The following is a 24,607-nucleotide window of genomic DNA, read 5'->3' as shown; positions in this document are numbered from 1 at the left end:
CCCACACTTGAGAGAGACAATGTCCAACTCCCAAGTGTGGCAAAAATCCTGTCTCAGATTATGTAACTGGAAGCTTGTAAAGCAAATACGATACACGTTAAAAAGACTGTTCCTAGAGAGAAAGTCAAGTGGAACATTGAACTCTTAGAAAATCCAATTAATACCAAAACTAAACTCTTGTTTTCTTAAAGCAAGAGACAGAATAACATAGTGGTAAAGGGCATGCATATTGGAGCCAAACTGCCCAGATTCATCTTACTACATGTGTGACTTTTGGCAAGTTTTTAAACCTTACCTTGCCTTAGTTTTCTCATCTGTAAAATGAAGATAATAATGGTATCTATTTCATAAGCCTCTTGTGATTAAGTGAGTTACTATATGTGAAACACTAATATTAGTGCCCAGCACATGTACTATGGTACTCCATAAGTGGCAAGGTTTATTATTATTATTACTTACAGAAAGTCCTGTGCCAATGAAGGAAAATGTCCAGATTATTAACAGAAAAAAATGACAGCTGTCAACATAGAACATAACATAGAGCATAACAATTGGAAATAGAGAAAAACAGAACAAAACAGTACAACAGCAAAAGATTTGCCCTTGACTAAATCCTATTATCAACTCAGTCAGTACTTTCATGGGTGATCTTGAATATGTTATTTGAGCTCTCTTGTTTTCTGCCAAAAAAGAAAAGGTAGAAAGAGAGAAAGGGAGAAAGGAAATAAGTTTAGTGAGAAAACCTCTAATAGCTCCTCCAGCTATAAAAAATTAAGATTTCAAGAGGATCACATTCAATATATTTACTATATAAATGAGAACAATCAAGGACCTGAGGTGTTCAATGTCTTGTGAATGGCACCATGTATTCCTTTTTACTCAACCCTTCTTCCCAATATCCCATTTTTATGTAACTATAATATTCTCCTTACTCTCATAATTTATAAATGCTCCAATCTACATTATTTAGACTTTCTTCTTCATTGCCAATAGCTAATCTGTCACAAGTGTTTTTCTGTCTTCCCAGAAAATCCTTTTATTTTTACTTTTTGAGACAGGGTCTCACTCTGTCACCCAGACTGGAGTGCAGTGGCATGATCTTGGCTCACTGCAGCCTCCACCTCCTGGGCTCAACCAATTCTTCTAACTTTTGTATTAATATTTTTTGTAGAGATGGCATTTTGCCATGTTGCCCAGTCTGGTCTCAAATGCCTGAGCTCAGATGATCCACCCGCCTCGGCCTCCTCAAGTGCTGGAATTACTGGTGTGAACCGCTGCGCCCAGCCAAGGAAATCCTGTTAAATGTCTCCTTGCTTCTTCATACCTATATTTACCACCCTTCTCCAGGTCTGAATTACTGTAACATCCCACCTGCCCATTTTCCTCTTCCTACTGCAGTGCCTTCAGCACTCCCTATCAGACCAGCCTTGCAGAGACAAATTTCCTCCTCACCTATAATGGTTCTCTATGTTAACCACAGTAGTCCTCAAACTCCAGTGTACACCCAAATCACTTGGAGGCCTGGTTAAAACACAGAGAGCTGGGCTCCACCCCAAAGTTTCTTTATTCCCACGTTTTTTGGGTGTACAATTGTGCGAGTTTTAACACACAGATTATTACTACAGTTAGGATACAGAACAGTTCTGTCACCCCAGAAATTCCCTCATGCTGCCCCTTTGTAATAAAGCCCTTACCCTGTTCTTTTTTTTTTTTTTTTTTTTTTTTTTTGAGACGGAGTCTCGCTCTGTTGCCCAGGCTGGAGTGCAGTGGTGTAATCTCGTCTCACTGCAAGCTGCGCCTCCCGGGTTCACGCCATTCTCCTGCCTCAGCCTCCCGAGTAGCTGGGACTACAGGCGCCCGTCACTACACCCGGCTAATTTTTTGTATTTTTAGTAGAGATGGGGTTACACCGCGTTAGCGAGGATGATCTCGATATCCCAACCTCGTGATCCGCCCGCCTCGGCCTCCCAAAGTGCTGGGATTACAGGCGTGAGCCACCGCGCCCGGCCCCCTGTTCTTATCCCTAGCAACCGCTGATCTGTTCTCCATCCTTATAGTTTTGTTTTTTCTCATATACATAAGATCATATGGTATGCAACCTTTGCCTCTGGCTTTTCTTCATTCAGGAGGTCTGAGGTGGGGTTTGAGGATTCACATCTCTGGTTCAGGACCACACTTTGAGAATCACTGATCTACCATATCTACTTCAGACATCACTTTCTGCCTTCTAACATCCTCAGCTGCTAACCTTATTTCCCATTATTCTCCACAACCACATATACACCTACTCCTGTCGGCCTCCTCAGTATCTCCCAAGCACACCATTTTTTCTCCCTCCACCTCTATGCCAGTTTAATACTCCAGGATCAGAACAAGTCTCACTCTTTTCTTGAAACCTCTGTAACTACTCCATCCCAGACTGCTTTCTCTCTTATCTACTATAAAATTACAAAACAGAGGCATATTTAAGGGGCCTCAGGGAGCTTTTAATTTGCACCCTCCCCCATTTTAAAAGTGGAAAAACTGAGATTTACAGAAATTAAAAGATGTTTCCAAGTTCTCATGGCCAGTAAGTTACAGAGCAAAGAACAGAACACATTTCTTCTTCTCAAGTTATGGATAGCACGTTTTCACTGAATGACTCTAGCTTTTTGTAAATGTATACCTAAGAGTCCCATATGTATGTACTCCCAGTGAGATAGCAAGCTCCTTGAGGATGGGTGCCTTGTCTTACTTCCTTGGTCTCCCCAAGGAAGACCAAGGAAGGTTATTTTAAATAACCTTAAAAATAACTAAGTACCGTAAAGTTGCTTTAACTCTTAGGACGACATAGATGATAAGACCACAGGTCCGCACTGCTTGGGTTTATATTCCAACTCTTACTTACCAGCAGAGTGACATTGGACAAATTAAATTCCAACCCTTAATTTAAATTCCGACCCTTCATTTTTCTATGTAAAAATGGTGATAATAGAATTTCTAACTCATAGATATGTTGCGATGCTAAATAAGTTAATGCATTAATAGGTTTAGCATGGAACTTGGTGTATAGTATTATAAATACTCAATAAATGTTACCTATTATTATTATTGTCACTATCATATTTGTCCTATCCCTATCACCGTATCTTGCATGTATGTGTTGATTAATAATATGTTAATTGAATGGACAAATGGATAGGATAGGATAGGATAGGCTCAAGAAAGATCTATTTGACTAACATTCAAGGTAAACTCCTTTCAGAAGATTTCCACCTCATAATAATGCAACCAATTCTGATAGCAAAGAGAAGATACACTGCTGGCCTCTTCATTGGGAACTCCTATGGAGTGACAAAGAAAGCAAGTGTGGAGACCTCCGCTGCTGCCTAGTTCAGCTCAATTACATTGTATTATCACCCCCCTGATGCTGTAATTTTACTTTAGTTTTTAAAAGAGTATTGTTTTTCCCAAGTACTGGCCACTCCCTACTCAAGGATTCCCGTGGAAATTGAGATATTTCCCATGCTTTTCTGGGCTGTCTCTGACATGCTATCCCTCAGAGTAGGTTACTGGGGGTAAGGAAGGAGACAGTGGAAGGACAAGACCAACAAGACAGAAACAGTTTATTTCTCTTTGACCTTAAATTCTCCCATCTTATTCCAAATGTTGTTGGCAGGATGGCTGGACTTTTGGCAATTCATTTTGGAAGCCAGATAATGAATAGTGGGAAAATTGTCCTCAGGTCAAGGAAGACAGGCATTTATGGTTTATTTTGAGTTCCAAAGGTGGAGGGGTCAGAAGGGATTCCCACGAGAGCTCCTCTGAACACTGCAGTCATTCAAAGTCTTTGAGTGTCTCCATGTCCTCCTGCTTTGAATTATACTGAGGGACTTTATAGACTGAAAGTTTCTTACTGTACATGGCACTAGTAACTCATTTTATATACCACAAAAATATAAATGAAAGTGGTAGTAAAAGGTATTGGAGAAGGAGGGAGGGAAAGAGGAGAAATGTAAAATTAATTGAGATCTTAATAAATATTAACATGTATTACATCACTTAATAAAACTACAGTTCCCAGAACTTTAATGTGTCCTCTCACAATACATTTACATAAAAGATACAAATTCATTACTACAAACAACAATACTTAGTCAACATTTATCTTTGCCAGCTTTTTAAAAGAGTTTGCTGAGGAAAATAACATAACAATGAGGAATAAGAGGACTGTTTCTGAAGCATAGAATTAGATCTCAAACCATTTCTTCTTTCTCCCCCCAAAATTTAACAGCCACTTACTATTCCCAAGATTTCTATTTTCAGGAACAATCTACTGATTCATGCATTCAATTCATTTATGTATTCATTTACTTGTCAGATTTTAATAGAGCAACCACCATTTGTCAGGCACTGTACTGGATGCTATGGGGTTGTTTTACAAAATTAATAAGCAATTATTCCTGACCTGAAATTGCTTTCATTTTACAAAGGAGACATGTATAGATGCTTTTATTGAGATGCAGCTGTGATATGGCAGAAAGAGCCCTTGGTTTTGAATTAGCACACCTGAAGGTAAACTCAGGGTTATGGAGTGCATTTTCTGTCCTTGGGCCAGATGTTTAACTTATTCGCTGGTAAAATAATAATGTTGATAATATCTACCTTGGAAGATTATGCTAAGAATTAAATTAGATAATATCAAATACACAGACAAGTTGAGGAAAATTGAGTAAAAGTGATATAAACTACAAGAATAATTGAAAAGTTCTGTGAGAGTTTATAGAACGAAGGGATAGCTTCTCCCTGAGGGAGATCTTGCTGGGACCTTGCATGCCAGAGAAGGAAGTGGTATTGGCTTGGATCCCAAAGCAGGCGCCCTCTTTCTGTCTTTCTCCCATCTCTCCAGTGATTCCTTCCAACGTTTAATATGGAAGTTCACATTTCCCTAATAAGTTTTCTAAAAATTTCACATAAGTTTTCGAGGTACATGCAAATCACATTCCTGAAAACTTCTCCTCAGCATTCTTAGACGATTCCTTCCTTTTCCTCCCAATGAGCAATGCAGTCTGCCCTGTGGTTCTTGCACGTTGAGGACTAAAGAATAGAAACTCCCTTAAATTGTGTGGTTACTGGAATAGGAGTCTCTAAGTTAGAGATCTGGGCTTAATGGAGCAACAAAGTCTAGGAACCAAGCAAAAGGTCACCCTGTTGCCACAAGACAACAGGGTGTCTTTAGGCTGAGTACACTTTTCTAGACTGTAGACATGAACCATTTTAAACAAATAGAAATGTAATTTTATGTACCTCAAATGCAAGTCACAGGTGACAGGAGACCATCAGTTATAAAACACACCACCAAGGGAAACAAAAAGACCTGAGAACTTGGAGAAGCCACAGAGAGTGTTAGGAAGCTTTCCTGACCACCCCATCCCTCCAAAAAAAAAAAAAAGGGAAGAACAATGTCTGTTAAATGAAAAAGTATCTAGGTGACAGAAGAAGAGTTAGCAAGGCATAGACACAGAAATAAAAAGAGAAAGGGGAACAAGTCAGATGGCCAAAGTTACATCCCCAAATCGCCCTCCATGGTGGAAGAAGGGACTTTGCAGAAGTGATAAGTTTAGGATCTTGAAGTGGGAATTTATCCTGGATTATCTAAGTTGGCCCAATATAATTACAAGAATCCTTGTAAGAAGAAGGCAGGAGGGTCAAGTCTGAAGGCAATATGACAATGAAATCAGAAAGAAAGATTAAAAAATGCTATACTGCTGGCTGTAACATGAGTCAAGGAATGCAGGTGGCCTCTAGATGTTAGAAAAGGCAAATAAATCAATTTCCCCCAGAACCTCCAGGTGGAATGCAGCCCTAGGGATCCATCTTTGATTTCTGACTTCCAGAACTGTATGAGAATGGATTCATGTTGCTTTAAGTGACTAAGCTTGTGGCAACTGTTATAGCAGCAAATATGAAACTAATACACCTCACTTAGCTTTTGTTTTTTAAACTTAGTTAACTATAGAAAATAGACTTAAAACCAGTCAGACTGTTCTGTGATCCTCATTCTACCATTCTATTTTCAGTTAATAGATAATCCTAATTCTTTTAACCTCTTTTGAATTATCTGTTTCTCAGCCTTATCTAATCTTCCTCTCCTGAACCAGCTATTTGTTCCAATATTGCTCCTTCTCTCCTAAACCCAAAAGCTCAAACCAGGCAAGACAGTGTCCTATAGTCTTTATTTACACACACACACACACACACACACACACACACACACACGCAGAGGGGTGTGAGTGGGCTTCATTTTTATGGCTATGTTACCTATGAATTATTCCCTGGAGTCTTGCATATGGGAGTCATGGCTGTTTTTTTAAATCAAATTAATAACTAACAACTATAAAATTGTCCAGGAAGATCAGGGCTTTTGACTTGAAATCATCTAAAAATTCCTAAAAGACAAGGTGAGAGTTCAGAAGAACAAACTCATCACCTGCTACAAATAGCTTCCCTTTCATGTAATCATACTCCATCAAGAGTCCAATTATCCTCTCAACCCCCCAGGCTCAACTTGGTTATCTGTGATCCTCCCTTCTCTCTTTCCTCCTGTCATCCAGCTGTCTCATTTACTATCTAATGTCCCTTGCAAGGGGCCCTTTCATGGGAGTCCCATTCTTATACCTCTGTAGGGAGATGAAGATAATTCCTGATGCTTTCCAGTTCCCTGTTCTAGATCCTTTCTGAGGTTTGGCTGCAAGGTTGTTGCAACCTGAAGATAACTAAGAAAAAGCAAACATTAAGAGAAACCACACATTTCTCAGTTAACTGCATGGTTCACTCAACACATGCAATGCATAAACTTATTTAGTGCTCACAATAATCCTATGAGACAGGTATTACTGTGACCCCGTGACCTCATAGAGAACTTAGATAATTTGCTCAAATTCACCAAGTAATAAAGCAAACATTGATGGGGTTAAAACAAGGTAATGATAAAGGTATAATTCAACCTGGTCTCATGTCAGCATATGGGCTTTTGATTATTATCATGCAATATCACCTCTCTCAGTTGCTCAGTTATTCTAACTGGCAGTTATATGCATCTGGCAAATAGAAATAGAGAAAAAAAGGTCTTTTTTTTTTTTTTTTTTGATATAGAGTCTTGCTCCGTCACCCAGGCTGGAGTGCAGTGGTACAATCTTGGCTCATTGCAACCTCTACCTCCAGGTTCAAGCAATTCCCCTGCCTCAGCCTCCTGAGTAGCTGGGATTACAGGTGCCCACCACCACGCCTGGCTAATTTTTGTATTTTTAGTAGAGACGGGGTTTCACCATGTTGGTCAGGCTGGTCTCAAACTCCTTACCTCGTGATCTGCCCACCTCGGCCTCCCAAAGTGCTGGTATTACAGGCATGAGCCTCTGTGCCCAGCCCCATTTCTTTTTAAAGATTGCAGTGTAGTAACCAAAACTGTGTGAAAGATGTGCTAATGGAAGAATAAATATCTTAAAAGCAAAGACAGGTCCTAGCTATGCGGGAGGCTGAGGCAGGAGAATGGCGTGAACCTGGGAGGCAGAGCTTGCAGTGAGCCGAGATCATACCACTGCACTCCAGCCTGGGCGACAGAGCGAGACTCTGTCTCAAAAAAAAAAAAAAAAAAGAAAGAAAAAAAGCAAAGACAGACAAAATTATGAATATATGACCAAAATTCTTAAGTAAAAGTTCATCCGATAAAATAAAATGAAGATGAAATGTAAATCCAGAGGCCTTTCATAAGCTCAAACTCACAACTATGTGACCTTAGACAAGTCCCCAAAACAATTTGGACCTCTTTTCTCATCTATACAAGAAGGAATTGGTCTGTTACCCTGAATCAATTCTCAGTCTGTGATTCTAAGCTGGTCATATTAGAGAAAGGGGAAAAAAATCACATCCCATATATGGAGCAGAATCTATCAATTGAATTCAATAGACTTTTATTACATGCCTCTGTGTGATCAAAATTGTGCTAGGTACTCATTCCTAGTCTGTCATAATTGTCAACTGGCTTTGTTATTCTTTTCTTTTTCATGTTCTCGAGCCAGTATCCATTTAATAAAATGTTTTCCATAAGTAGCTAATGGCAGTTACGTATCCCTTTCCCTCAGCTGCACTCCAGCCATCTGCACTCACATTTCAGCATAATTACAAACATCAGGGCCCAATCTGGACCAGGAAGGGAGATAAAAGCTGAGCTATACTTAGTGGATCCAGAAGATAACAGATTAGAGGGAAATTTTAAAAAATAAAATAAAAGTTATTTTAACCCTCAGATTAGAATTTGAGAAAACCTTATTTGCATTTTTCTCAATCTTGCCAGCTAAATGAGAATGGCTATGGCCCCCTAGTCACCTACAGTATGTGTGGTGTTATGATATACATTGGTTTTCGTCCACAGTTCCTGGTTCATAACTCCCTTAGCCTTTGTTACAGTCTGTTGTGATAATGGGTGTGTTAGGCCTCAGGAAACAGAATCTCTTTCCAGCCTTCCTTTCACCTATCACAGGCAGGACTCTAATCTTCTCCCACCTTTGTGATTGTGGGTCTTAAGACACTCCCCTGACAGATCCCGCCTCATACCCTGGCAGAAGAAACGCTTCCATAAAAACCCAAGAGAAGCAGGTTCAGGGAGCTTCCGGATAGCTGGACACCTGGAGGTTCCCAGAGGATGGTGTACCAGGTAGGGCATAGGAACTCCGCACCCCCTCCCCCATGCCTCACCCTAGTGTCTCTTCCTCTGTATCCTTTCCAATATCCTTTATAATAAACCAGTAAATGTTAAGTGTTTCCCTGAGTTCTGTGAGCCACTCCCGCAAATTAACTGAACCCAAAGAGGGGTCCTGAGAACCTTAACTTGAAGCCAGTTTGTCAGAAGTTCCGGAGGTGCAAACTTACCACTGGTAGGGGGAGTGGTCTTGCGGGACTGAGCCCTCAACCTGTGGGATTTGATGCTATCTCTGCATAGATAGTGCCGGAATTGAACTGGAGGACTCTCAGCTGGTGTCCACTGCTTGGTGTGTGGGAGTTTTTCCAGAAGTCGCAGAAGTCTTCTTGATGATTGTTGTGGTGGTGTGAGAGCAGACGGAAAATACGGCTTGAGGAGAGTTTTTCCAACATAGTATGAAACTGCAGCTGCACTGCACTCGGTTACTAAAAGCCAGAGTTATCAATGGAGTTTAGAAATGATGGTAGATCTGACTCCTGAGGAGCTAGTTCATTGGATATGTAAGGAAATACAAACTAAGATGAGGCATGCTAAGCATACAACCCCATGGTCATTGTTATATTTAATAGCTAAATTCAAAGTGCTGGGTTAGACCTCAGTGTTGGACCAAGTTCAGGCGTAAGTTTGTCTGAGCTTTAGCCACTATCCTGAAAGGCACCCACAAAAGGAAAAATTACACAGAACAACAGAACTACCTGTGAGTCCTCTGGTCACCCAAAAGATAGTCAACAGGGAGAGGGCACAACCCAGGAACTACTGAAACCAGGGCATATAGTGTGAAGGAGTTCCTTCACTTTATAGATTGGTATCATCAGCTTCCTGAAGAACCTTTACTAAAACGGATTTGGGGTGGATTCTGGACCCACAGCTCAAAATGAGATAATCACAGATGGTAAAACAGGATCCAGAGACACAGGAGGTTATTCCTGAGGGAAGAGGCAACCTGGCGAACTAGAAAAAAGTTACTGTGGCTGGGCGTAGTGGCTCACACCTGTAATCCCAGCACTTTGGGAGGCCGAGCCAGGCAGATCATGAGGTCAAGAGATCAAGACCTTCCTGGCCAACATGGTGAAACCCCGTCTCTACTAAAAATACAAAAATTAGCTGGGCATGGTGACACGAGCCTGTAGTCCCAGTTAGTTGGGAGGCTGTGGCAGGAGAATCGCTTAAACCCGGGAGACAGAGGTTGCAGTGAGCCAAGATTGCACCACCGCATACCAGCCTGGCAACAGAGCGAGACTCCATCTCAAAAAAAAAAAAAAAAAAGCTACTGTAAAGTTGTAAGGTCTGTCTATCCCAAGAAATGAACTGTTCCTTTCCCCACATAAATGCCATGTAGAACAGCCCAGATGAAGCAGCTATTCTGCTTAGAGTGCAGGCCACGTGGGACTGTCTTGTGATAATCAGGTTATTCACTCACTGAATATGCCTGTGTTCCCAGGACATGGTAAATGCTGTGGGTAAGAAAGCACCATTTGCATGGGCACTCCATATAATCTTACCGTGGCAAAATTAAATGACAATCTGGGAAGTTTTATTGAATTTGCTATCTTGGCTTCCCCTCATGGGTTGTACATATGCTAATAAAAACGATAAGAGTAGTTAACAAGAGGATGGCAAAGGGCAGAAGGAAGAGTCAAGGAACTCTTCCCAACAAGGTAAAAATGTTCAAAAAGTTATTAAGGCATTAGGTGATTCAATGGAGCAAAACAAACAGAAAAATAAAGAGACGTTAAATGGTACTCATGCAAGCACGATAAAATCTTTAGAGGGTTATTAAGAAGTGCGATGAATAAAGCAAACATTGATGGGGTTAAAACAAGTGTCTTAATACAACACTGTCAAAGCTGGTGTCGGTCAAAGTGATCTCTGGTGATTAAAGGGCCCTAACCAAGTCCTTCCATCTACCCCAGTTTGGAGAAGGTTAAAAAGCCAGAAGACTAAGATTACAAGGAGAAATATGACCTGCAATTGCTTGGAGCAAAAGTTAGACCACTCAATTGAGATAAAGATTAATAAAGGGGTCAGGGTCTCTGGGCTTGACCCCCTTGTGGGAACCCAAAGCCTTTTGCTATGAGTGGGTAAATGGTCAGAGAGTAGAGAAGAAAAGTTTCCAGAGCTCCTAGAAACAGGAGTCTCATGCACCGTGGTACCAAAACCCACTGGTAAAGTCCTCACTTAGGCTACAATGAAATTGAGAGAACAGAAAAATTTGAGATTTGATAGAATTTGAAATTTGATAGAATTATGAAAATATTTGAATTTGATAGAATTATGAAAGTTGGAATGTTTAAGCAGGCTCTGTGTGAAGTGGTTATATTATGGGGATCAACACTGTATCTGACTGGGGAGTATTTCCCCTACCTAGTATTGTAACACAGAAGACATGTAAATCTGCTCTCCAAACAATGCTAACTGAACACACTAAATTAGAACCAATAAGATTGCTCAAGCCCAAGCAATATAGAGTAGAGGCTGAATGCACATATTCTTTGTTTGAAAGCCCTATACAGAGCTTAGACTGAGGCTTATAGCAAAAGCCTGTGAGTGCCTCCCTGTGACAACTATGAGGATTTTGGACTAGAGAATTTCCATTTGAGGGTCAATTATTAGCTTGCTATTGGACATTAATTTAAATACCTCTATAACTGAAGGACATAAAATAATCCTGAAACCTGAAATACCCATGGTGTCTTGGTGATATCAGAGAAACACTCTAATGGGGATGGCAGTGCCTGGAAAAGTTCCATAGTAAAATGAAAAGGATCTTACACAGGATCATACTACCTGGAGAATGCAAGGAGAAGATACCAGTAGGGAGCCCCTTTTCCCTTAGGACTGACTGTGGAACTGTGTGAGGAGCTGCCAAACTCTATCATCATTTAGACAATACCCTATAAACAGTGCTCGACTGACTAACAGAGTTACTTGGTTTGTGGACAGTAGTTCCAAGGTGTATGGACAGCACCCTGTTGGAAGGCTGTCACTCCTATCAAAGAAGATAAAAACAGGTGAGCCCAGTGGGCTGAATTGCATGTTGTTTTCCTAGCAATGATGAAGAATTTAACAATGATGAAAGCCCCTGTGTTTCAGTTTTTACTGACTCATGGGTAGTGGCCAATTGCCTGGCTATATGGCCAGTGGAAGCCTAGCCCATTAAAGGGATACCCACATGGGGCACAGCTCTATGGAAATGACTATGGGAATTCAAGGGGTTCATTAAAGTAGGACATGCTGATGGCCATCAGAAGTCCCTTTCAGGTTTGAAAGGTGATTGGATCAATACATATATATATATATCCCCGTGTGCTCTCCTGTGATGGCCACCTGGGTCCATGAAACGAGTGGATATGGGAGTACTACAGCAAGGCAGAGATGGACTAAATCTGGACATACTCTTCTTGCACACTCTGAAAAACAAAATGCCAGTAAGAACTGTCCTGTTTGTCAGCAAAAGAGACAGAGACTGCCAATGGCTATGTGGCAGATTCTTGGGTGGGAAGGGCAGGAACATAGCTGGCAAGTAAGACTGATGCCAGTAGCCTTGGAGGGCTACAAATGGGTCTTGACAGGAATAGCCACTGACCCTAGAGTGCGTTTTGCTTATGAAGTGTCAGATGCAAATGCTCAAAATGCTATAAAAAAAAGATAGTGCAGCAATTTGGGTAGCCAACCATCATTTATTCAGACCAAGGAACACACAGTATAGCCTGTAATGTCCAACAATGAGCAGATAGATATCCTCTTCAGAGTAACAGTTTAATGGAGAAGTGAAACAAGTAACTGAAACATTGGTTGTCTAAAATGGGAGCAGTGAAGGTGTGAAGGGCTGTCTTACTGCCTTCATGAGTGCATTTCTTATTATGCCATTGTCTAACCCCTGGTCTCTGGCCATAAACTCTTGGCACAAAGTTGCTAAAACTCTTCTAATTTCCTGAGTGATAACAGTGCTAGGAGCACCTTTTGTTCTAATACTTGGTTTCTGACCCTGGTTCTTTACACAGAGCTCCTAAATCCCTTGGAAATTCCTGGGTAAGAGGACCATGTTTTGCTCTAATGAGGCAACTCTTGGTGGCCTCCTGGATAAGGGTTGGTCACTAGAAAAACCAAACTATGATTAGAAGCTTGGAGCTTTCAACAAAGCTTCCTCTGGGGAGAAAAGAGGGGCTGAAGATTGAGTTAATAATCAAATATACTAAGTAATGAAGCCCCCGTAAAAATCTCTAAAATGCAGGGTTCAGAGAGCTTCTGGGTTGGTGAACAAGAATGCATCAAGGGGCTAGGAGGGTGGTGTGACCGAAGAAGTCACAGAGGCTCTGTGCCCCTTCCCATATACCTTGCTCTATGTACTTCCTCATTTGGTTGTTCAACTGTATCCTTTGCAACTGTATCTTTTGCAATAGCCTTTACGATAAATCAGTAAAAGTAAAAATGTTTTACCATGTCTTATGAGACATTATATAAATTATTGAAGCTAAAGAAGGGATTACAGGAAACCCCAATTTATAGCTGAACTTACAACTGGCATTTGAAGTGGGGGGCAGTCTTGTGGGGCTGAGCCCTTAACCTGTGGGATATGACGTTAACTCCAAGTAGATAGTGTCAGAGTTGAATTGAATTGTAGAACACACCCTTGGTGCCTACAAAATGTTGGAGAATTTCTTGGTGGGGAAATCCCACACATTGGGTGTCAGAAGTGAAGTGTTGTGTGAGGAAAGAGAAAAAGTTTGTTTTTCCCACTTAGTATAAAATCCAAACTATGGAGATAGAAAGTACCTATTTGCCTAAGGTGGAAAAAATTCCCATCAATCTACGTTCATCTTTGTGAAAGAAAAATGTTTCTTCCTACCAGGCCCAGCTACACTTTCAGTTTGCGTGCACAAATCTCTGATTTCAACAAACAATCCATCTTTTATCCAAGTCATAAACAATATTGAGGGTACATGTGTGTAAGTGTGTGTGCCTGCACATGCATGTGTGTGTTCAAATGACATCTTGTTTTGCACTTCGGTGATTCAGAAGCAAGATTTAAGACTCTGAAAGTTTGTCATCCAGAAAGCATCAGACCACCAGATCCTCTGGGAAAGTCTTCAGTGTGACCTGCACTGTTGACCTTGTCCCAAGTACACAGGTTATGTGGTCTCATACTCCCATTCACTGGATATCTCTCATAAACTATCACTTAAAATAACTTGCCAAAATACAGGAAGCTATTTTTTAATGGAACATCTTGATTCTTTCTGAACTTCCTGAATCCCATAGACAAGTGCCTCATCAAGAAACAGATGTTCGGCACAAGAAAATATCAAAAAGTGGAAGCTTGACCAAAACAGCTCCACATACTTCTCTAATAATAACAAACACTTGCAAAGGAGAGCACTTCACATTTTTACAAGTACTTTATTTCGTGTTGCTTTTCTTCTTCTGACTCTAATATGATAGTTCCAATGTCTTTCTAGAATGTAGAGTTTTAAGTCTCTAAATGATCTGTCCAGATGGGCTAGGTGCTGTTTTGAGCAGTGCCTGGGGAAACAGTTAGGAAGGAAAACATGGAGAATATAGAATAAAGGTCTTAGCCTCATTTACTATTCATGAAACCAACATGGTCATCAAGTATCTACTGTCCAAAGTATTCAAAAGCTGCTTGGCCAATTCCTTTAAACACTGAAATATTTTCTTTTTGAAGGAGAAAAAAAAATCAGGTTAAGTTATTCTACCTAGGCATGGCAACTGAATGGAATACCTTGCAAATAAATACTCTGTTTGGACTTTTCAGGAGCTCTATGGTCAGGGTAAATAAGCCTAAAAACGCACATGGATTAGCTGTGTTGATAATACATGCATCCTATAATTAGGTTGATCACACCTACAGATTTTCCAGGAAAGACCCAATTTCTAATGCCTAGTCTGGAGGCAAACTATATGTTCCTAATCTGGTTGGAATTTGCAGTTGCTGAGCATATACACGCCTGACATGGATTTATGCAGTCAGCAGTCTTCATAGCACTTCCAAGAATTGTCAGTACTCCATGATCTACCCAGATGGCAGATGAAAATTGGTTAATTATGTAAAGACCTGGAAACCCTGACATACCCTTCTCATCCCATCCTCAAGGAAGAAAACTTTTCCACTGTTAAGGCAAACGACAAGTTTACCTCTAAGCAGCATTCAGAAGGGCAGGAGTGGGCCACCCTTTCCCACTGGAGAAAATGTAGTGTAGTATAAATGTAGTCAGTGGTGCCACACCCCCAAAGTCACATGCGTCTGTGTTTACTTTTTTATCTTGCCCTCAGTGACATTATACACTTGAAGAGGAAAAAATGAAGTTAACTGTAAATAAAGTGCAAGCATCATACACTGTTAGATTCAGATTCTAATTCATCCTCAAATTGCACAAGAAACCGAGACCACCCTTTTTCTTCATAGAATTCACCGAAATAAAACAGAATCACTTTCCACTGCATATCAATATATACTTTTCACAAATTGCGAGTATATTTTGAACTTATCACAAGTCTTTTAAAGAAATATGGGGTTCTCAATTGAGTCCACTTAGATTTTTAAACATTATGGGAAGAAAATTGCACATATGTAATTGATTGCTTCTTTTAAGCTACATTCAGAAGTTTGTTTCCCAGGCCTTCCTATATGACTTAGATGAGATAAGAAATTGTAATAAAAATGGAATATTTTCTCAAAATACATGGTGTCCCAATTCAGAATAAGAAGGTGTTGGAGCTAGAAGGAGTATAACAGACCATATAATTGATCACGTCCTATTACAAATGTAATAGTGATACTTGGAGAGGGGAACTGGCACATGACTTATCCTCCACTAGGTAGTAGAAGCCAGTGTTACAGCTCAGGTGCCTGTATTCCCTATCTAGTACCTTTCCCACATGTTATATAGCCTCTTATACTTGTGTCTAAAAAGACTGTGTTTTACAAATAAATTGCAAAGAAAGAATAAACAGGAAGCCTATTGACTGAGAGAGATATAAGATTAAGAAATCTCAATGTGTGAACATTTTTGGATCCTAACACAAACAATCCAGTTGAGAAAAGAGCATTGAAAATATTTCGATTCTTACCGGATATTCAATGAATTATAGAATTATTGTTAATTTTTAAGTATGATCATGGTTTTTAATGAGCTTTATCATTTTGTAAAGACTTGATATGTTTTGTAAGAAGAAATATATGTTGATAATTAAAAAGTCGAAAAACAATAGATGTTGGCATGGATGTGGTAAAAAGGGAACACTTTTATACTGCTGGTGGGAATATAAATTAGTACAACCTCTATGGAAAACAGTATAGGGATTCCTTAAAGAACTAAAAGTAGAACTACCATTTGATCCAGCAATCCCAATCCAGTGTCTGCCCAAAGGAAAAGAAGTCATTATATGAAGACATATGCACACTCATGTTTATAGCAGCACAATTTGCAGTTGCAAAGATATAGAACTAATCTACGTGCCCATCGACCAGTGAGTGAGTGGATAAAGACAATGTGGTATACATATACCATGTTGTATATAAGAATGGAATAATGTCTTTTGCAGCAACTTGGATGGAGCTGGAGACTATCATTCTAAGTGAAGTAACTCAGGAATGGAAAACCACATATTGCATGTTCTCACTTATAAGTGGGAGCTAAGCTATGAGGATGCAAAGGAATAAGAGTGATATAATGGACTGTGGGGAATCAGGGGGCAAGGGTGAAAGGGGGATGAGGGATAAAAGACTGCCTATAGGCTACAGTGTGCAGTGCTTGGGTGAAGGGTGCCCTGAAATTTCAGAAATCACCACTAAAGAACTTATTCATGTAACCAAACATCAACTGTACCCCCAAAACTACTGAAACAAAAGTAACAATAATAATTTAAAATATATATATGTTGAAAAAATTATGGATATTTTTAAAATACTGTACCATTTTTAAAATTTATCTTTATTTTTTTTTAAAAGATGAGGTTATGATGAGGAAGGATAAAAAGGAGTAAGTTTTATCAAAGGCCTTAGCACATAATTGACTGACTTAAATTATGTTTCCTTCACTGCCTACAAAGGGGAAAAGAGAGATAAAAGGAAAATAATTGTTTAATAGGGGTCCTTCTACTAAAAACTAGTCACCTTAAATATAATATTTCATTTATTTCTCTTAGCACTTCTGAGAAAATGAAGTTCAGAGAGGTTTGGTGACTTCCCAAAGTTCACACAGTAAGGAAGAAATAGAGGAAGTTATGAGCACTGTTCTTTCTACCCCGCCACACTGCAGTTCAAGCGCTGGTCTTGAGGCAGGGGAGAGACTGTGAGCTCACATCCTTCCTTACTGTGAACATTTTCTTTCCTATTCCTGAATCCTGTAGTCTTAAGAGTAACTTCCTCCGATCGTTAGAAACAATCAGGCTTTCACTGTCTTTATCCTCTGGGTGACTCAGCCTTCAAAGTAGTGCAGATGCAATGTTATCTGAGAACTGATTAGAACTTTAAGGGAGGAAAGAGATAGGAAACTGTTATCTTCTGGCCTCCAGCCATATTCTGGTTCCTGTTACTAATGACTGATCCTGACTGAATTAATTAAAATTTAGCCCCTTTGCTCTCTGGCCAGCAGTACAGACAAAAACCATTAACAATGGCTCCAGAGACATAAATAAACTCTCTCCCTAGATATCATCTATCCCATAATATTGTGTAGTCCTTGCTAGAGAAGGAGAAACAAATTAGATAACCTTTCAGGGATGTTTCAAAATGTAAGATTCTTGGATCTAAAAGTGTTATGAATTGATATCTGGTGATTCAGCATAACCCAGACTAAATGAAAGAAAGAATAGAAAGGGGCAACTAGCTGGAATACAGAATGCAATTCACTAAAGCTTCAACAGTAACTGCATGAGGAACAGCCCAGGCAGTACAATTTCCTAGAGCTCGCCTAAGGGATACTATCATTGCAGCCAAAAGAAGACTCACCTCTTTAACAAGGCTTTCCTCATTATAGAAATGCAGACAGTCTCCTTCACTTTTCTTTTTCTCCTAAACCCACTCCCCTTCTCCCATAGCAGGCACCTCTCTTTATTTAGCAACACACACTCTTTTTCCGATTGTGGCCTAAAATGTCAACACTGATACTGTTCTTGGTCTCCCCAATACCCAAGGAAAGCAGAGAAAACACCAAGCTGTCCTAGAAGTGCTCTTGTCTCTATTTGCTGTAAATTCATTCATGTATTCCTTCAACAAAATGTTTATTTGGTGTCTACTATACCAAATACAGTCTATCCTTTTGGTAATAAAATCATTTAGGTGAAGGGGAGGACTATCTTTCCCCTGAATAAATCTCTTCCGTCCTCAGAGTTCGGAACAGATGAGCACTGGAGAAGGTCCCAGAGAACCATATGCAGGACTTGCTGCCCAGGAGGTTAACTGTGGTTAGAAACTCAGCGGTTTCCCTCCTTGCTGGCCTCTGAGAGATAATACAGGTTGTGTACATAGATGTCATAACATCAGCCAAATTGGCTGTGCCCTCCCATCTCTGGGTCTCTGCACACACAGGCCTGTCCCCTTCACCTAGATGGCCTTCCTTCTCTCTCCTCTTCCTATTTAGACCTGGCTAACTCCTCTGTCCTCTTAGACTTTGTTCAAGCATCATCCTTATAACCGTGTAAATTCTTCCCTGCCCACTAAAAGCTCTAGGGGCCCCGCCTACCACCCCAACTTCTGTGCTTCTTGGCACTTTATGGATATATTCCTTCGTAGTGGATTGCAACACTGAGCATTAATTTTTTCTTATTTATCTCCCTAACTGGGCTTAAATTTCCATGGGAGCAGGGCATGGGTCTTTCATCCATATGCCTAAGGCAAGTACACAGGTTTGAAAGGCAATCTAGAGAAATCACTGATATTGTTTCATCAGTAGGAATCAAAATAAATGTTTTTCTTAGTGATCCCCCTCCAAATTTTATTAAATAGTTCATTCACTTTCTTAACATTCTAAAGTTTCACTACAATGCTTTCAATGACATCTCTAGAATATCAGGTATAGTAAGCTTGAAATTCATACTTATTCTCAGCAAGCATGATCCTAAACCCAACCAGAAGCTCTGCTAGGACCTCTCTCAGGTTTCTTTGATGGTCCTCAATTCATTCCAATTGAGCTATCAGTTGTTCAAGCTAATTGCCAGTCTTTAATTCACTTGGTGCTTGCCTTTTCTCTACAATTAGCCCAAGGATGTGCTTATGCCTTTGAATTTATTAATCCTGAAAACCCAGGAACCTTGACTCACTCTAGTGCTTTTAAAGGTTTAACAGCCTCAGAAGATTAGTTCATTAGTAGTCCTGCTTATTAGCTGCCTTTCTATTCTAAATTGTCCACACTTGACCCACATAAATCAGAGAACGTGGGAAAAAAATGATTGTTTTGTAAAATAATAATACATTTTAAAAACAAAATTTTTAAAAACAAAAATTTAAAATAAATTTAAAAATAATAAATGTTTGAAAATTACCTTTCCCATTTACTTCCTATGGCTTCTGAAATTCCTAGCATTGACACACCCTTGAGATGGCCAAAAGCCCCTGTGTGAACTGTGGATTAAACACATTATACCCTTAGCCCTTTTCAGTCTGAAACAGAAATCAGATCTATGCCAGTCACCCAGAGAAGCAAAGGGCTTGTAGCTCTTTAAAATACTAATAACTGCACTGGTTCCTTTATATTATGATGATATTTAGATTTTTGAGACTATTGCTCATTAAAATTTTAAGGAGGCCTCATATACTTTTATATATTTAAAGAGACAAATAATCCAAACTTTTCGGCAATGAATAACCATAAGCACACAGTTTTAAGCCTAAAAATCAAAGTTGTCATCATAACATAAAGCAACCAGTTCAATTATTAGTATTATCAGTTTTTTAAAATAATCCTCTTTTTTCAGAGATGGGGTCTCACTCTGTCACCCAGGCTGGAGTGCAATAGTAGCGATCATAGCTCACTATAGCCTCAGACTCCTGGGCTCAAGCAGTCCTCTCACCTCAGCTTCTGAATAGCTGGCACTACAGGTGCTATCCACTGTGCCTGGCTAATATTTGTGGTGTTTTTATTTATTTTTGTTGTTGTTGTTGTTTGTTTGTTTGCTTTTAGAGACAGGGTCTCCCTGTGTTGCTCAGGCTGCCCTTAAACTCCTGGCCTCAAGTGATCCTCCCACCTTGGCCTCCCAAAGTGCTGGGATTACAGGCAGGAGTAATGTGCCTGGCCAATAGTAATACTTTTTGTTTCATAATACATTCATCTTTTCCCAAAGAGCAATATTTACTTTAAAATTTAAACTTGTTTAGAGAAATTCAACAGACTCTGAAAATAAAATAAATTTTCAAAAGAAGCCTAAAATTCAAACTTGAAAATCATGGGTAAAAATAAGGTATTAAATTGACACGACTCTTTTCTTTTTCATTGACAGTATAAGATTCTCACCCATATAGTACAGGTTTCAATATGCCAGAGGGTAGAAACTGTGTGCTTATGGTTATTCATTGCCCAAATGTTTGAATTATTTGCCTCTTTAAACATATAAAAGTTTGCAAGGCCTACTTAAAATTTCAATAAGCAATAGTCTTAAAAATCTAAATAAATAAAGAATAGTTTATACAAATATATCAAAGTTGACTTTGGCTGAAAGCTTCCCTGGACATTCAGAAAGGAATATTTTCTAGGATTAGATTTCTCCTTACATGTCATGGAAAAGTTAATCTTTGTTAATTGTTGAAATTTTCTTACTTTATGCGGCAGATTTTTGGATATCCTTACCCATTATATATATTCCACCCTTTAATCTTATGGAAAAAAACTTCTCTTTTTGTTGTTAAAAAAAAGTTTATTTTATATTCTTTGCTAATAAAGAGTTGCTGTCAAAAAACAATTCCCCTTACAGGAAGCAAATTATTCTTATAATTGCTTTCTTATAAATCAGCATTAGAATCACTGAGCAGGTTGCTTCTGCCATGGCCCAGTGGTTTCAGCACAGGGCTGGGTCCTTGATTATTTTTCATTATTTGATTCTTCATTCCTCCCAAACTTTATTTTTATTTTAAATTAATTAATTAATTGATTTTTAGAGACAGGCTCTTGCTCTGTTACCCAGGTTGGGGTACAGTGGTGCAATATGACTCACTGCAGCCTCAAACTCCTGTCCTCAAGGGATCTTCCTGCCTTAGCCTCCCAAAGTGCAAGGATTATAGGCATGAGCCACCATGCCCCACCTGCTCTCAAACTTTTATAGAAAAATAGGAAAATTTTCCTTTAATCACATCTCTTAGTAGTCATTGAGACTAAGTGTACCTCACTTCATTTACATTAGGTTAGAACTCGAAAACATGTTAGAGAACAATGAATCCAACTTTTACCTATTAAATTAGAAAATAGAGTCCTGGGAAAGTGAAATAATTTGCTCAGGGACACAAATTCAGATAATGACAAAATTGAGTCTGCACCTTACTCCTTAACTAGTACTCTTTCCACTCTGACAAATAATGACATGCTATTCAGATTTTTGTAAAGTGAATTATATTTCTAATGCCATATGGAAGTCAGAACTGAACTCTTCAGCAGAGCTTTTCATTTAAAGCAGATTTTTCATAATGTGTATTTGTTGCCCTAATTTATTTAGTATGAATTTTTAAATATTTTTATCTAAGCATTGAAGCATATCCATGTTCCTTTTGTGGCTTGGAGAGAAGAAATGCAAAGACAGGAGCCTGTGTGGGGGAGGAAGGTGGGAGTCAGATAATAGAGCCATGGAAGGCAGGTTTGGAAGCATTTATTCAAGTGTCATTTTCCCCTTAGAACAGACAGTGTTAGACCCTTTCCATGGGTAAGTACTAACAGCTTCACAGCTCCACAATTCCATTTCTCCAAAACATTCTTCTCAGGCAGCATGGTAATTAGAAATTACAATGACCCTATTTACGATGAGAACAGATTATGAAACAATATGTAATAGCTCACAATAATTGCGTATTCTACCACATCCCAATACATAAAAGACTCAGTCAACCTATGGGGAAAATAAGCTCACTCCTTTACCACTCACCACTCTTCAATATTCTACATGAACATTAGCTATATCCTGGTGCATAAGAATTTGCTGTGCATCAAAAAATAAAGTGATCCAATATTAATGTTGCTAGTGAATCAGATATAATACAGTAATAGGAATCATTGAAAGAAATGTTCCATCCATATATCTCAGTGAATATTATGCATACTTATGAGAAAACATAGAGCAAAATAATTAACATGGCAAATTTTCAACAGAAATTTTATTGATTTCTCACCAAATGCCAAGCAATGTGTCATAGAATCACAAAATGCTTGGCAAACTGATGTTACAATCATTCTAAAGTCAATTGTTTGCCAATTAATAAGATAAGATTTATTCACTGCATAAGAGTACACAATTTCAAACAATAAGTAGGCTAAAAGCATCCATTAAAGTCAAGTTGCAATTCTCATAGTTGCAAAAATGGCAAAGGAAATAATTATACATTGTCCCATATTCAAGGAGTTTCCTGTGCGTTTCTGGAAAGGCACAGAAAACTCTCCCTATTTCTTAGGCTTTCTATATACTAGGTAAGAGGAAAGAACAGGCTAATAGCAATAAATAGTATCCACCTTTAAAACCTATCCTCTTCCCCAGGGTTGGTACAATAGACAATATTGATCCCCTAGTTACAATCTAATTTCTACAACTTAACAGCTACAAGTTTCTTTTATGTAAATTTAAAAAACAATAATAATATTCTATGCTTTTATTTAATTATCAATATGTAAGTATGCACAAGGTCATTAGGTAAACTATATTTCTTACTATGGATCATAATAAAAAAAAGTTTGAAAGCCATAATTCAGAGAGTAAGTCTCCCTGGAGGTTTCATATTCAGTTACTAGATAGTATTGTTGGGAGAAAAAATTATATGCTACAATGTTATCTCCTTAAAAATTATTTTTAGGTTATTTCTAGAGTGGAAGGCATCAAAAAGAAGACCTGAACTTGTAAGAGACAGAAGTCATAGATGGCCCTTTAAACAATAAAATCTCCCGAGACAAACACTGCTAATGCCTTTAGGGCTGAACATCTGTGCAAGGATCTTCTTTATTTACTTTAAATAACGAGGGATCAAACCCAATTTAATCAAATCCATTCTCAATAAAAGGAGAAACATCCCTACTTCTCTCCATCAGAGAGGATGGTTGGGTTAAGTTTTCTAACAAGTAAGATATTTGTTCTTCTATTTGTTTAGCCTAGATACCTAGGATTCTCTCCAGAATATTGTCCAGCCTACGGACAACCAGGGAGCCTCAAAGATTTTGATGCATTTATCTGAAAAAGAATGCTAGCTAATAAATAACCCCTGTGTCCCAAGGGCTTTTTCTCTGTCTAGCCATCCAGTTACTTCTATCTAATGAGGTCAGAGAACAAAGAACAATGGGAAATTTCCTCTTCCTCACTGCAAACTTGCCTCCCTCTCCCAGTCCCTGTACATTAATAAAAATTAACATTTATACAGTCTACTAGGTGCCAGACATGGTTCTGAGTGCTTCATATATATTAATTCATTCAGTCCTCATAACCAGCCTGTGAGGTAGAGAACTCTCGGTATCTCCATTTTACAGATAAGGAAACTGAGCTACATAGAGGTTAAATAAATTGCCCAAATAGTACTTACACAAATAGTAAGTAGTAGAGCCAGGGTTCTAATCTAGACAGTTTAATGTTGGAATCTATATCCTTAACCATACAGTTTTTACTCTAAATAAGGACTTATAGAATAGGCATGTTCTTGAAGGAAATGATGTTCTGGATATTAAATGATGTATGAAATACTCTATATTGTATTAATCTCCTAGCTTGATCTTTCAAAATCTCTATATTGTTTACAGAGAAGAGATAACACCCAATCTACAGTCAAGCACCTGTTTCACCTCAGCTTAGCCATAAACTACAATACCTCTGTTACCCCTGGGCAGCCTCCCTTGAGTAAAGATTCTCCATATCTGCATCTCTTAAACAAAAATAACTTGGTTCTCACCTTTCCAGGCATGAGTGGGGCAAAGCTGCAAGTCCTTTGCACATTTTGGCAGTGGCTTAGCTCCTCCGCTTTAAGTACAACTTCTTAACAGCAGAGCCAGTCTTTGAAAACTTCAAAACTGTCTGGGATGCCTTTCCTCCTGAGGTATATATAGAAGCTCTTTCCCAGCCCTCTGTTGCTCTTCCAGCCAATCCAGAGCCTTAGAGGAAACTGCAGGCTGGAGAGCAGCAGCAGTGGGTCCTGAGGTGGAGGAGGGAATCCTTTCTCTGCTACAGGCACTACTGTGGCATAAGGCTTTCATCTGCTCTTATCACAACACTCTCTTGCTAACCGGCCAGGGCAGGGTTAGGCCCTAAACTGTGCACAGGTCATTGGTTGTTTGAACTCCTAATCTCAGGCCAATCACAAGGAAGATGTGAGCTTCCTGTGAAGCAAAGTGTCTTGGACCACTTCAGATCGGTCAAAGTCATAGATTCTTAGGACTGTAAGGGCTCCTGGAGATCGTTTAGCCCACTTTGTTTCACAGTGAAGGAAACTGAAATCTAGGGAATTCAAGGAATGTGTATGTGAATACTTACCAAGTGCCAGGCACTCAGCTGGATGCTAGGAATTCAGAGAAGAAAGAGAAAGCTCCCTGCCCTCGAGACCCCAAAACACATTATAAGTAAGTGATGGAGGCCGGGCTGGGATGTTGTGAGCCTTCAGGAAGCACCAGGCAAGGTTTTCTGGAGCTGAGAGACAAGATTACTGTTTATATAAATCAAAACAAATATGAATAATTA

General features: G+C 39.2%; 1 protein-coding gene across 1 annotated transcript in view; it reads right to left on the bottom strand.

The window, feature by feature from the left end:
• Positions 1-24,158, bottom strand: part of RGS5 (regulator of G protein signaling 5) — a 60,679-nt gene extending 36,521 nt beyond the window's left edge. The window contains exon 1 of the mRNA XM_004027804.5: positions 23,826-24,158. Within this exon, the coding sequence (XP_004027853.1) occupies positions 23,826-23,869 (44 nt within the window). The 5' untranslated portion in view covers positions 23,870-24,158. The remainder of the gene's footprint in view (positions 1-23,825) is intronic.
• Between the last annotated feature and the right edge of the window lie 449 nt (positions 24,159-24,607).

The sequence above is a fragment of the Gorilla gorilla genome, chromosome 1 (genome assembly GCF_029281585.2).
Source record: "Gorilla gorilla gorilla isolate KB3781 chromosome 1, NHGRI_mGorGor1-v2.1_pri, whole genome shotgun sequence".
NCBI lineage: Eukaryota > Metazoa > Chordata > Mammalia > Primates > Hominidae > Gorilla > Gorilla gorilla.
The sequence above is the reverse complement of the archived record's forward strand: the minus strand, read 5'-3'. Positions and strand labels throughout refer to the sequence as shown.